Below are 15664 nucleotides of genomic sequence, written 5' to 3'. Positions count from 1 at the left end.
TTACAGCATAGACTATTACCACACATTACACTGTGTGATGTCACCAAGGGGGAGATTTATGGAAAATAACAACCAATCAGATCGCCCCTTCCATTATTGAACGTTGCCAATAACAACCAATCAGATCGCTCCTTCCATTATTGAACGTTGCCAATAACAACCAATCAGATCGCTCCTTCCATTATTGAGCGTTGCCAATAACAACCAATCAGATCGCTCCTTTCATTATTGAACCTTGCCAATAACAACCAATCAGATCGCTCCTTCCATTATTGAACCTTGCCAATAACAACCAATCAGATCGCTCCTTCCATTATTGAACGTTGCCAATAACAACCAATCAGATCGCTCCTTCCATTATTGAACGTTGCCAATAACAACCGATCAGATCGCTCCTTCCATTATTGAGCGTTGCCAATAACAACCAATCAGATCGCTCCTTTCATTATTGAACCTTGCCAATAACAACCAATCAGATCGCTCCTTCCATTATTGAACGTTGCCAATAACAACCAATCAGATCGCTCCTTCCATTATTGAACGTTGCCAATAACAACCAATCAGATCGCTCCTTCCATTATTGAACCTTGCCAATAACAACCAATCAGATCGCTCCTTCCATTATTGAACCTTGCCAATAACAACCAATCAGATCGCTCCTTTCATTTTGAAAGTACCACAGAAACTTAACGCTGACTGGTTGCTATGGGCAACTGCTCCACTGTTTCTTTACTGTGTCAGGTGTGTAACAAACCCCGCAGTCTATCAGCCCCCGGTGCCGCCTCTCAGTGTGGTGAGTGGTGCCGGTGAGCCGCCTCTCTCTCCCGGCCGGTGTCAGGTGTCGCGGTGCCCGCCGTCCTGTCAGGGAGGCCTTCGCCTCCTGTGGTCACCCCCCTCCCGGCAGGACACTGAGCCCTGAGCGCCGCTCTCAGACCCCGGGAGGGGCGGGGCCAGTCAGACGTCAGGCGGGCCCGGGGTGGGAGGGAGAGGCCGTGCAGTGAGGTGATAATAGAGGGAGGGGGCGGCGCTCACACACCGGTCCATGTGTACATGTCCACACGGGGGGAGGGGCCGCACACAGCCTGGGCCACACGCTCTCCGCCGCCGCCGCACAGGTTACTTCCTGGGATCCGGGGAGGAGTGACCCGCGGGCGGCACAGGCTCATTGTCTGCACCGGGAGGAGGCGCGGGGACCCGGGGGGAGCCTGACTCTCGGCACTTTGGGAACTTGTGTCGCACACACCTGGATGGTGACGCGGTGGAGCCGGGGAAGTGATTGTCAGTGACCCGGGCGGAGCGGGAGGGCCGGCTACTGGGCCCCGGCCACTATAGGCACGCTGGGCCGCTGGTTCGGACTCTCCTCGGGGATGTTCCACTGCATCCCCCTGTGGCGGTGTCACCGTCATGTGGAGTACCTGGATAAGAGGCACTGCTCCCTGCTGACCGTGCCCGAGGAGATCTACCGCTACAGCCGGAGCCTGGAGGAGCTGCTACTGGATGCCAACCAGCTGCGAGAGCTGCCCAGGGTGAGAGCACGGCTGCTGCCCCTCTGCTATGGCTGCCCCTGTACTGAGAGCAGGTACCCCTGTACTGTGGCTGCCCCTGTACTGAGAGCAGGTACCCCTCTACTGTGGCTGCCCCTGTACTGAGAGCAGGTACCCCTCTACTGTGGCTGCCCCTGTACTGAGAGCAGGTACCCCTGTACTGTGGCTGCCCCTGTACTGAGAGCAGGTACCCCTGTACTGTGGCTGCCCCTGTACTGAGAGCAGGTACCCCTCTGCTATGGCTGCCCCTGTACTGTGGCTGCCCCTGTACTGTGGCTGCCCCTGTACTGTGGCTGCCCCTCTACTGAGAACACAGGTGCCTCTGTACTGAGAGCAGGTACCCCTTTACTGTGGCTGCCCCTCTGCTATGGCTGCCCCTGTACTGAGAGCAGGTACCCCTCTACTGTGGCAGTCCCTGTACTGAGAAGACAGGTGCCCCTGTACTGTGGCTGCCCCTCTGCTACTGAGAACACAGGTGCCCCTCTATGCTGGTGCCCCCCTATGGCTGCCTGTGTACTGTGAGAGCTGCCTGGGGTGAGAACACAGCTGCCCCTGTACTGAGAGCAGGCTGCCCCTCTGCTGCCCCTGTACTGTGGCTGTCCCTCTGCTGAGAACAGGCTGCCCCTCTGCTGTCTGCCTGAGGCTGGGCTCACCACCAGCTGGGGAAAGGTTAGGAGAGTGCAGGGAGTGGCGTTGCTGCTGTGTAGGTGGCATTGCGGATATGTAGGTGAATAATCCTGATGGCATCAGGTGGTTAATGTGCGTATAAAGTAGTTATTAGGGTATGTTCACACTGAGGAATTTCAAGCTGAATCCGCAATTAATTGTACGTGTATTCTGCTTAAAATTCCACCCGAATATTCCATTGTGCTCAATGGGATTTCCACCAATCCGCTTTCCACTCTTTGGGAGCAGAATCCGCTAGAGAAATCCCATAGAAGTTGTTGGGGCTTTGAATTTCCGCATTCTGCCGGAGCTGAAGAAGAGGAAATTCCAAGCAGAAAACTTCTTGAATTCTGCGCCTGTTCCTCAGTGTCAGCATACCCTTAGGAGGACATGTATGAGGTCATAGTGGTGACATCACAGCCGCTGTCAGCCAGTCAGTGCTGGTTGAAGTGTTGTTGCCCGTACTGATTAGTGAGTGACAGGTGCACCCTCTTCCATTGATGGGAACTTGGATGAACCCCATTATCCATGTCGCATAGAAGAACAGTCATCGCATGAACAAGTGTTTTATGGATTGCGTCATATAGGTTTGTCAGGGATACAGAACTTGTGGCCTTCCAGGTTTGGCTAAACTACTCTTGGCTTTGGCTGTCCAGGCAATGATAGGAGTTGTAGTTTGTCATTTCCCATAGGTTATATTGGTTATAGCTGTCAATCGTTGTTAAAGGTTTTTAATCCCTCTAGAAGTCGGCAGTAAAGCAGCTTTGTAGATCACTTACCTGTCAGAAAGTCCAGTTATGGCATTCTCCCAGCCGGTCAGGTGACGCTGGTTTTTACCCTTCCTCCTCTTTCACTGATGTACGCTGCATCCAGCTAGTTTTGTTGCAGTGTTGGGATACAGCAGCGGTGATGTATGTAGAAATGGGCCGTACCTTCATTTTCTAGCCTGTTTAGTATAAGATAGAAGCACAGCCATGCATGCATCTATACTCTGCCGCAGTGCATGCTGGATGCAATATACAAGGGAAGAGAATAGGAAGAAAGATCAATGTCATGTGATCTGCCGAGAGAAAGGCGCCATGGGACAGTATCAGAAGGGTACGTGATCTACAAAGATGCTTTACTTCTGTTTTTTTGCATTAAAAAAACAACAACAAAAAAAGAATTAAAAAGCCCCTTTAACAATAAAAGTTTTGGCCACCAGTGACTGAGTCTTCAGTGCACAACTTCATTCATTCCCTAGGGCAGGGGTGTCAAACCTAGGCCCTCCAGCTGTTACAAAACTACAGTTCCCATCAGGCATTGCGGGAATTGTAGTTTTGTAGTAGCTGTGGGGCCTGAGTTTGATGCCAGCGCTGTAGGGGTTACTGAACATTGCTGGGTCTATGGGGCTGAGAGTGCTGTCCTGTATCGGACATAGCTGTACCTGTGCACAATAGGGGAGGGGGCAGTCTACAGGTAACTCTCTGTCCCTGTATTGTCATCTTTCCGGTATGTGTATAGTAATTATAGTACCTTGTTTATATGGAGGTGACAGATGGGTCTGCGCCTGACGGGAGTTTTTTCCTGACGCTTGTTTGTTTAGGTTTAGCTATTTATTTTCATCTGTAAGTCAGGACTCAAGGAACATGGTGACAGACTGGTTGCGCAGCACACATGCTTGATGGTAGAGGTGCACATAATTGGAAGTGAATTGGGAGAGAAGTAAGATAACTTTGATTCCCATCCAGGCGTCTGTACTGGTCTGGTGAAGGCCTTGCCTGTAGTGATCCAAAACACAACCAAACAATGTATTCATGACAATAACGCCTTTTTGTTCAGGTGAAAATGTGTTTGTTTGTTTTTTACTCCCACGGGAAAGCAGATTATTGCTAGATATTGGTTAGCATGCAAGTCTAAAACTCTTCCTTCCATTTTTTTTTTTTTTTTTTTTTTTTATTGCATTAGTATTGTTTTCTATTACTTTTGTAGTGCTTTACATGGCTATTGGTTATATGGTTATATGTTCTCATAGTGACAGCCGGGATATTTACTCCTAAGCTGCCGGCCCAGGGACAAGGTGTGGTCCTCCCCGCTGATAGGCTTTATGTTAGCCAGAGCCAACGCACAGGAGTGGGATGATGGAATGTGTTTAATGTTATCACCTGTCATTCTTATCAGCGGCCATTAGTCACATGACAGCTTCCATATGTGTGCCAGCACAACAACGGCCAACAAGTTGGAGGGTGTTATGGTAGACACAGGCCTAAACCCTGCTCACATAACTTATCCAGTTACTGTATATAATATAGTTTAGTTCAGCTTAGATATATTTCCCAAGGAAAAGATTTTCTAAATTGTATTATTCTGATTAATACTGTGCGGTATAAATGATAGTATAGTTGCTGTCATTAAGGACGGGGCTATTTTTTTATTTTTTATCTAACAGTTTATTTTGTGTGGGGAATAAAATGTAATTTTATTACTTGGGGTAGGATGGGGGGGGATTTTTTAAAATGTTTTTTTTAGGGTGCGTTCACACGTACAGGATCCGCAGCAGATTTGATGACGCAGATTTTAAGTTGCATATTCAAAGCAAAGCAAATCTGGGAAATCAAATCTCCTGTGGATCTGCTGCGGTTATGTGCGAATGTACCAGCAGGCACATCGCTATAATATTTTCAATCAATTCACGTAGACTGGCGCAGGGATGCTGGTGCAGCTGTCCTTTTTTTGAGCTGCGTTATAGTCTGTTCCTGGCTTTGGCTTCAAAAATCTGTCAGTGAAATCTCTGTGTAAATGCACCATAAGTATCTGATTCTAATCAGTAAAAGAAAATCTAGGTCACAGGTGTGAAACTCAGGCCCTCCAGCTCTTACAAAACTACAATTCCCATCATGCCTAGACAGCTAAAGCTTTGGCTGTCCAGGCATGATGGGAATTGTAGTTTTGTAACAGCTGGAGGGCCTGAATATGACGTCCCTGATCTAGGTGAAACATGCCCTCTAATGCAAGGGGGTGCTCAGATAAAGTAGTGTTCAGCAGTGTTTTTTATTCGGCGTGTGCTGTTCTGGGGACTAGCCTAGTTGTCTGCACTATTCCATACTTTAGTTTTATAACAGCCCAATAGACTTTTGTCTCCCATGGGGCTTATGAAGTCCTATGACATATACTTTTGTGCGCTTTGGGAGCTTTTCCCAGCATACATGCGAAGCGTAAGCTCGCTGACAGCAGATGAACAGCCTCTAACATTGATATATAGTAGCTGATCAGGTAACATACTTTATATTATTCTAACGTCATTGCTTTGAATGACTTGGCTTCTGTTCTGTTGTGTGCACTTTTTCAACCAAATCTATTCAGGAAACCTAATTCGTTACTCAAGAATGAACTTGTCTTTGGTATGTAATGTAACTCTACCTGGGCTGTAGCCTTTGTGTCCAATGCTTGAGAAAAGAATTTGGTGGGCAGTGTTTCATTTCTCTAAAGAGAATTGAGAATTTTTAAATACAGTGGTGCCTTGGATTACGAGCATAATTCGTTTGGGGGCCGCGCTTGTAATCCAAATCCACTCTTAAACCAAAGCAAATTTTCCCATAAGAAATCACTGATATGCAGACAATTGGTTCCACACCCGAAAAATATATATATTTTTTATTCTGAATGACATGTAGAGCAGATGAAACAATGAGAAACAGCTGGATATGTAATAATATAAGTTATTGTACAGTATAGCAGTCAGTATATGGAGTATAATGTATAGTAACTGCATAAACCTGAAAAAGAGCTGCAGTTTGTAGATACAGGATGGAGCTGCAGATCCCCATAATGCAGTAGCGTAGTACAACAGGCTAGAATAGAGAAGCAGGGCTGTTGTCAGAGGTCTGTGTGGTCACATGACAGCAATGGGGAAGGGGGGGAGGAGGACGGTGACAGAAACTTCTCTATAAAGCAGTGTGAATGGTTGAGTGTAAGTGCAAGCACATTATAGCAGGAAGGGAGAGGATAGGAAACACAAGGACTGACAGAGACTGCAGGGAGGAATGAGCAGGGCAGATGTGGGCACATATATGCAGCACTCTGTCCAGGGAGAGAGGGGTTACAGCTAGGAAGAGATTACCCCCACAGTCCTGTCCCCTGATGCAAGCCCCAGCCTGAAGTGGATCTGCTATGATTTGCAAGGTGAGGGAGACTTCCTGGGTCAGAGTACAGTACTGTAGACCCCACTATGCAGACCATGCCACTTCCCCTCTCACCCAGTACAGGGAGCTCTTAAACCAAAGCAATGCACAATTTTAAAAAACAGTGAGTTCTTCTCGCAAAACGCTCTCAATCCAAGTTACTCTTAAACCAAGGTATCACTGTATATTTTTGATAACTTTTTTACTTGGGCTTTGGTTACACCTGTGTCAGACACAAGCAGAACACCTTTATTAGGGTAGAAAAACACACACTGGAGCCGCAGCGGATTTCACACTGCAAATTCACAACAAAATTTGCTGCGGATCCCATGCCGGTCAGTTTCGAAGAGAATACAGTATGTAAGTGACAGCCCCCTAACCCCCTGCCAGCCAGTACATACATACATTGCTTTGCGGGTTCCCGGCTGGATGTCCTGCTTAGCCCATCAGTGCGGTGCCCTGATGCAGCCACTGATTGGCTGAGTGGGACGTTCAGGCCGGGAGCCCCCAAAGCGAACTGCCCGGCAGGGGATCAGCAGCAATTCACAGCGAAATCTGCTGTGGTCCTGGTGTTTGTGTTTCTACCCTGAAAGTCAGTGGGGGCTGTCAGGCTCTGGATCTGTTATCCAGCTGTCCAGCTGTCGCCTCCCCTTGGGAATCCTTTTTGTTGACCTACTTGCCTTGCCTTGGGGATCTGTTGCACTTGCACTTTATTTGTTGTTTGATGCTTGTTAAAGGGAACCAATCACCAGAAAACCACATATAGAGATTTTGAAGTGTGCTGTTAGAGCACACAGCACACTTGCCACACGTGTTTTCATAGCCTCCGTGCCTTCCCGGTGTAAGCCGCAAAGTAACTTTATAAAACTGGTGCCCCGTATGCTAATTACCTGAGGTAGTCATCTGGGCGGTGTGCGGCTAGCAGGTAGTCACGGTCCCCTGGGCGTTCTGCTGTTATCACAATGGCCGAGTAGCTGTGACATTCTGATGCCGGACGCCGCCGCACATGCGCAGTACAGCCGCTTCCATTTCTGCTGTACTGCGCCTGTGCAGAATAGCCTCGAATAGCCTGTGAGCTGGAGTTCGAGGCTATTCTGCACAGGCGCAGTCTAGCTGGAATGGAAGCGGCTGCGCTGCACATGCGCGGCGGCGTCCGGCATCAGTACGTAAGCGCGCCGACCTCGGGCACGGTGCGCTCCCGATTGACGCCACAGCTACTCTGCCATTTGAATCACGCCCAGAGGGGCGTGATTACAACAGAAGAACGCCCAGGGGACCGTGACTACCTGCTAGCCGCACACCGCCCAGATGACTACCTCAGGTAATTAGCATACAGGGCGCCAATTTTATAAAGTTACTTTGCGGCTTACACCAGGAAGGCACGGAGGCTATGAAAACACGTGTGGCAAGTGTACTGTGTGCTCTAACAGCACATTTCAAAAGCTCTATATGCTTTTTTTTTCGGTGATTGGTTCCCTTTTAGCTTGGCCATGTAGTTTATCTTTTTTGCATATGGTTATGTAGTTACAGATATACATAATTGGCAGATGTGCAATAATGACACTGCTTTATACCAGTAGGGGTTGAATGGTAACAGACTGTGCTGTATTTGAGCCAGGAGTGGATTTTTGGTATGTTTTTAAGATTTTAGAGTTGTTTTTTTTTGTCTAACTTTAATTAACAAAGTATACTGATATCCCTTTTCCTTTTGGTTGTTTGCTATTGATTGTAGCAGGTGGACTAGCAGGCCCTTTTGGCTACCTGTGGTGCAGCCTGGACTTTTGGTGTTAGAAACAAGCAGTCTATACTAACATGCTGCTTGTGATCTGGCATTTGGCTTCCATAGTTCTCCACCCGCCCACTGTATCTTCAGGCCTCCTCCAGCTGTCAATTATTCTGGAACAGGCGGGGCCTAAAGTTTCCATCTGTGGCGGGAGGACTGGAGAAGCCAGATGGTGGATCACAAGCAGCGTGGTAAGTATACACTGCTGCTTGTGTTTGGAAACTGACAGCACACATACACTTACCGGCCACTTTATTAGGTACACCATGCTAGTAATGGGTTGGACCCCCTTTTGCCTTCAGAACTGCCTCAATTCTTCGTGGCATAGATTCAACAAGGTGCTGGAAGCTTCCTCAGAGATTTTGTTCCATATTGACATGATGGCATCACACAGTTGCCGCAGATTTGTCGGCTGCACATCCATGATGCGAATCTCCCGTTCCACCACATCCCAAAGATGCTCTATTGGATTAAGATCTGGTGACTGTGGAGGCCATTTGAGTAAAGTGAACTCATTGTCATGTTCAAGCAGAAATCGAGACTCATCAGACCAGGCAACGTTCTTCCAATCTTCTACTGTCCAATTTCGATGAGCTTGTGCAAATTTTAGCCTCAGTTTCCTGTTCTTAGCTGAAAGGAGTGGCACCCGGTGTGGTCTTCTGCTGCTGTAGCCCATCTGCCTCAAAGTTGGACGTACTGTGCATTCAGAGATGCTCTTCTGCCTACCTTGGTTGTAACGGTTGGCTATTTGAGTCACTGTTGCCTTTCTATCAGCTCAAACCAGTCTGCCCATTCTCCTCTGACCTCTGGCATCAACAAGGCATTTCCGCCCACAGAACTGCCGCTCACTGGGTGTTTTTTTCTTTTTCGGACCATTCTATGTAAACCCTAGAAATGGTTGTGCGTGAAAATCCCAGTAGATCAGCAGTTTCTGAAATACTCAGACCAGCCCTTCTGGCACCAACAACCATGCCACGTTCAAAGGCACTCAAATCACCTTTCTTCCCCATACTGATGCTCGGTTTGAACTGCAGGAGATTGTCTTGACCATGTCTACATGCCTAAATGCACTGAGTTGCCGCCATGTGATTGGCTGATTAGAAATTAACTGGTAACGTGCAGTTGGACAGGTGTACCTAATAAAGTGGCCGGTGAGTGTATATACGTATCCTATATACACATTCGTGCCGCCAGTTTCCCTTTATCGTTATGGGACTCACATCTACAAGATGTGTAGCCAACAACAATAAATTTGGAACCCTGTTCTAAACAGCTGAGGATCGGGCGTTTCTAGCACTTGTAAAAGGCCCTATTACTTTTTAGTAAGAACATTTGTATGCCTGAACAGGAATACCCCTTCAAATGTGTCTGCTAATCTGCTGACCTATGGGACTTTTTTCCCATTGGTTTTTAGTCATTTTATCCTCATCCGTGAGTCTGTAATGTATCTTGAATGCACTGTACTGTTCACATCAGCTGAAGTGTCTATTGTATTCTTTGTTAGTTTTATGTGCAGTAACCAGTTTGATAGTCTTTGTAGGATTACACCCAACTAGCGAGCTGCCAACCATCTGGATGGCCGACGTTGTGTCATGCTTGTATCCACCCTCAGCAGATAAGTCATTGTGTCAGGGTGGTTTATAGCCCAGGCTTCTATCGCTTGTATGTTCGTATTACATGAGGCTTCTTAGAGCTGCTACAAAGTTCAAATGGAAAATAGAATGGTTTAATGAATAACATTAGCTGAACTTCAAACTTGTATTTCCTGATGGTTGCCTCACCTTTGTTATATATCTTACAACTATCGAGCTGCTTATCGAAATTACTGCTGCAGGCATTTTCTGTCCCATGTGCCAAGCAATAATACTTTGCCTTTCAGTGTGAGCTGTGGCACCTTGGGTGGCACAGGGCATACACAGGCCTATTATCAGTAGTCAGAAACGCTCATTGATGATAACTGTTCTGTGTAAAGCCCCTATTACATGGGGCGACTGAGAGGAGCAAACGAGCTGTTAGCGCTTGCTTTTTACTCGTTCCCCGCTTGCTTCCGCCGCTATTGCTCGCAGCAGCAGCGAGCGGGTGAAAGCCGGGGGGGGGCTGCCTAGGTGATCGCTTGACTCATATAGCAGCGGTCTGCTGCCGCCGCACCTATTCCACGGAGCGACGGCAGCAGAGTGCTGCTATATGAGTCGTTTGTAGGGATGAGCGAACTGTGATCGGGTTCGAGTCCAACGACTACAACGATCAGCCGACATTGTTCATGTCGGCCGATCGTTGTGTTCTATTATACAGGACAATTATCAGCTGAATATAGCCGAGCTCTAGCTGCAAGCAAGTGAGAAAACTTGCTCATTGGCTGATAGCATGGTAGTGTGGGTATTTATTTCATCGCTTACACAGGATTGGCTGTGCTGCCTGTCAGAGGCTACTACAGGGGGCAGGAAATGTGGGGTAAAGGCTGCAGGGCACCAGGGGAGCTTGGACAGAAAAGTTTAAACTTTATTTTCCTTATTGTGCCATCACCTACTCTCTTGCTGGCGATGCGTGTAATAGCTCGTTTGCTCCTCTCCATGGCCCAGTGTTATAGTGGCTTTAGGCTGATCGTTGTTTATATTACACGGAGTGATAATCTGCTGAATCGTCAGATTATCATTAAGATAGGGTCCTTAGGATAGACCATCAATATGAAGTCATGAAGGGGCCCACTGACCCCAATCAGGTTTGTGAAGGGGATGTGTTGCACCCCTTTATTGTTGACTAGGCACAGCTTGGGATTTTTATAACGATCAGTGTTTAGACTAAGAGATAAATTGTTAGAAAAATCGTTTTTAAGATCGCCTAAGCCCATCTCACATACAGGGCGAATATTTGAAAGACTGTTTACATGAAGCGATCTGCGCGTTTTCAGTGAACAACCAACGACAATTTGAGAACATGTTAAAGGATCACAATGAACGATTTCTCGCTCATGGCTTGATCGTTCACTGTGTTTACACGAGCCGATTATCGCTCAAATGCGATAGTTATCGCAAAGATTTTAACAAAAATCGTTCGGTGTAAACGCACCATGACACACCAATATTAAACATTGAAAAACTGGAGTATTTGCAGGTGACTAGCATTTACCATTTGTTGATCTTTTTGCTTTTCAATTTTTGGAACATTTCCAAGCCGATTTAAGAGGCGGCCTCACAGGTGCTCCGTGATCCAGCTGTATACCAGAGAAGGAGCTATTCTAGTCTAGCATTTGTATATTTGGTGTATATATCTATTTGAATGGATTATGACAAGTGTCTATCGCTTTACAAGGGTTCAAGGAGTCCTAATGCTGTGATTTCTGTCTAAGACAAATTAAAGATGTAAACATGCTATTCTACTACCACAAAGGTGGTGCGGTTATTGTACTGTGTATGTGGTGCTTATCCTACTCCTCAATAATTTTCAATAAATATGTACTTGTCATATAGGAGATCAGCCACAGGCGTGTTCCTTCTATAGAAGGTGTTTAACTCACTGGCGTGATAAAAAACAATTACATAACCTGATGAGAACAAGTAGAACGGAAACAATCTGCTGGATTAGCATACATTGTATAGAGACTAGGAGGGGATGGCGGGCGGCTACATGAGACAATTATTGCCCCCACCTCTCGTCAAGCAGCCAGCAAAATAATGGAAACTTATTGATTTCTGGTGCTAATTTTAGAGGGATCTATCGGGGAGGGAAGCCAGTTTGGAAGTTGTCCAAACTGGATCGTTGCATTACAGTAATTCCCCCATATTTATTCTATTGTTCTTTTGCTTTGTGTTACTAAACATTATATTCATCCCTTCCCTATTCACAGTTCTTTCTTCTCTTGAAAAGTGACAACCACCAATATGGTTTATGGTTATGTTTACGCTTCAGTCACAGCAGCCATAGGTTATTTTACTGATCCATGAATATATTCAACTTGTAAAATTGTGGCCCAGAGTTTGTGAGTGTTTTTTGTGATCTTTTTTTTCCCGAAGTACATTATGTGCAGTATTACAGTTTCCTCTAATCTGAATAATTACCAGTTGCGATCACAATTGGGTTATAGTCACATGTTGCAGATGTCTGCAGGCTTTTCATTAATGTTTACAGCCTCCCCTCGTTGCCTCGTTCAGAATGCACCACTGTTATCAGTACTGAAGGAATTAAGGTGCATGTAAGTCAGTGTGCTAGTTTGCCAGCATTACTATGCTTACTGGACTTCTGGTGCCTAGGACTTGGGGTCCTATTACACGAAGCGATTTTTAACTATTATCGATAAACAAACGCAAACGAGATTGTTTATCGTTAACCTTAAACCGTTCACCATATTACACGGAACGATGGTTGTTAGTTACGGTCGTTACTGTGATCGTTTATTCCTTCTGATCCCAGCAAAACAAGGAACAATGTGCAATTACACTGAAGGATTAGTGAAAAAATGCGGAACTTGAACAAACGTGGAATTACAGCGAACAATTTAACGATAATTTTAGGTTCAGCTCTATATCAATGATCAACGACACAAACGATTTTTCGATTGTTGCCTGCAATTACACAGAACAATTATTGTTTAAATTCGAACAATATAACAATTTTCGCATGATAGTCGTCCCTCGTAATTAGGGGCAGAACAAGACAAGGGGATCAGGGGAATCTGGGTTGCACTAGCCCTACAGGTCGATTCACCTCACACACACTCAAGCTTTTACACCCTGCTCCCGGGTCATAACTCGAGCATAAATCGCCACCTGAATCCTTCTGCACACCCAGACACCAGAAGCCCACTTTGTTTGCTGGACAGCAAAAACATGAAACTTCACTGTGTCTTGACCCACCAGCCGCTGTCATACACGTGACCCACCAGCCGCTGTCATACACGTGACCCACCAGCCGCTGTCATACACGTGACCCACCAGCCGCTGTCATACACGTGACCCACCAGCCGCTGTCATACACGTGACCCACCAGCCGCTGTCATACACGTGACCCACCAGCCGCTGTCATACACGTGACCCACCAGCCGCTGTCATACACGTGACCCACCAGCCGCTGTCATACACGTGACCCACCAGCCGCTGCCATACACGTGACCCACCAGCCGCTGCCATACACGTGACCCACCAGCCGCTGCCAGACACAACGAAATGTGTGCACAAATCTTTGTTGTGTCAGGGCTCACTAGCTGTTGTCATACACGTAGCCCTCCAGCCGCTGCCACACACCCAAAGACAACGTAAATACACAAAACCTTGCTGCCACCACACTGTCTGTCATGATACTGGGGAGACAGGGAACCCCAAAAGTGTTCCACTTGCAAGCAGACTCACCCACAGTAGAGTAAGCCACCAAGTCATACAACATACGGCCGCTAGTAGCTCATAGTAGCCATTCTGCAAAAAACTGAACTTGAGTGCAACACGACCTGTAATTTTCTTTTTACCTGCCGACATCCAGTAGTCAGACTCCCCCTCCCCTGTATCTGGCACAGTATATAAAGTCCCTATTACACAGGCTGATAAAATGTCAGATAAGGCAAATATCGCCCCATGGAATAGGGCCAGCGATCCAAAGACAAATGAGCAAGTGCTCAATTCTGACATGTAAAAAGTATAGTGTTTTTTTTTGTGTTAGATGTGTGCCCGGCAGCTTATTGTTCATGCAGATCGTTGCTTTAAACCCTCAAAGAAAAGCAGGTTTGTGCGGATAAGACTGCAGCAGATCGCTGCTATCTAAGGGTCCATTTACACAGAAAGATTATCTGACAGATTATCTGCCAAAGATTTGAAGCCAAAGCCAGGAATTGATTTGAAAAGAGGAGAAATCTCAGGCTTTCCTTTATCACCTGATCTCTGTTTATAGTCCATTCCTGGCTTTGGGTTCAAATCTTTGGCAGATAATCTTTCTGTGTAAATGGACTCTAAGGGCCCTATTCCACCTCACGATTATCGTTCGCATAATCGTTAACGATTAACGATCTCAAGCGACCGCTATTGCGAAAGAACTGAAAACGTTCACTCATTTCCATGGAACGATAATCGTTACTTATGATCGTATTTGCGATTGTTTTTCTCCCGCTATTTCTTCGCTATTGCGTATGTATATACTGCGAACGACCGAACGATGTTTTATTCAATGCGAACGATTTGCGAACGAGCAACGATAATGCCCCTATTCCACAGGTCGTTTAGAGGAGCAAACGAGCGCTCTCAGCGCTCGTTTGCTCCTCGTTCCCTGCTCGCTGCCACCGCTATTCAACGCGGCTGCAGCGAGCGGGTGAGTGCAGGAGGGGGCGGCGGGGTGGCTGCCAGGGGGATCGCTGATGGTCTGGGCAGCCCATAGGATATAGCAGCGTCTGCTGCCGACGCTCCTATTCAACGGAGCGACGGCAGCAGATCGCTGCTATATCAGTCGCTTGTTTTTCAACATGTTGAAAACCAAGCGACTGCAACGATCAGCCGACATGAACGATGTCAGCTGATCGTTGCACTCTATTCCACCGGACGATTATCGTCCGTAGCGGCCGTTATCGGCCGAATACGAACGATAATCGTTCCGTGGAATAGGGCCTTAAAAATAGGTCCAGGTCTTATAAAGCGATCAACGATTTCTCGTTCGGTCGTTAATCGTTAACTGCATTTCAACAAAAAGATTATTGTTTAGATTCGAACGATTTAATGGTAATCTGAACGATAATCGTCCGGTGGAATAGGGCCCTATGTCGTTGATAGACAAATTACTGCAACGATCAGCCGACGTCGTTCATGTTAGCTGATTGTTGCCTTCTATTACACAATGCGATTATCGGCCGAATATGACCGATAATCGTTTTGTGTGATAGGGCCTTAAGCATTGCTTTCAGTCAATAGGGAAGATCTGTCAAAATGTTCTTAAAACATTCCCAGACACGATTTATCGGTTCGAATTATTATCGTCCAGTCCCTTTTAAGCAATAGGAATTTTATCCATCAGATGCTAATGAAGGCCATTTGGCACGGCGTATATCTGAAAGGTAAACCAAGCAAATGGTTATTATATGGTGGTGTTTAACCCCTATGGTACCTTTATTGCCACTTATATAGTGCAGGGTGTCAGCACTGAGTACAGTATTAGGGGGTGGATTTTGTTTTCATTTCACTTTCAGTTTACGTCATCCTGAATAACAATGACTCAGTTTTAAGACAGAGGGGGCACAAACCCTTCCGCTCTTTGGGTCGTTGGTATTATATGACCATTAACCGTCAATAGGCTAATGATTCATAGAAGTGTCTGCCAGTATAGAGCAGATTAATCTCTCTCTGTTCCCATGCACATCAGCAGGACATCTGTCGCATGCAATAATCCTTGCATAAATTGATTTCTTTTTTCCATTAAGCCAGCCTTATCCCAGATGGCCGAGTTGAATGAGTTAATAAATGTATTGATTTCTGTATTTATATCTATGTAGTTAGTATCCGTTCTCATTATGTGTGTATGGCTTGAGGATGAAGGGGTGGGTT

The 15664-nt window shown here is 46.4% G+C and overlaps 1 protein-coding gene across 1 annotated transcript in view; it reads left to right on the top strand.

Annotated features, from left to right (window-relative positions):
• The first annotated feature begins 1044 nt into the window (after positions 1-1044).
• Positions 1045-15664, top strand: part of LRRC1 (leucine rich repeat containing 1) — a 127359-nt gene continuing 112739 nt past the window's right edge. Inside the window, exon 1 of the mRNA XM_069974505.1 lies at positions 1045-1526. Coding sequence (XP_069830606.1) covers positions 1368-1526 — 159 coding nt within the window. The 5' untranslated portion in view covers positions 1045-1367. The remainder of the gene's footprint in view (positions 1527-15664) is intronic.

Source organism: Dendropsophus ebraccatus, chromosome 6 (genome assembly GCF_027789765.1).
Source record: "Dendropsophus ebraccatus isolate aDenEbr1 chromosome 6, aDenEbr1.pat, whole genome shotgun sequence".
NCBI lineage: Eukaryota > Metazoa > Chordata > Amphibia > Anura > Hylidae > Dendropsophus > Dendropsophus ebraccatus.
This window is presented reverse-complemented; position numbering and strand designations above follow the sequence as displayed.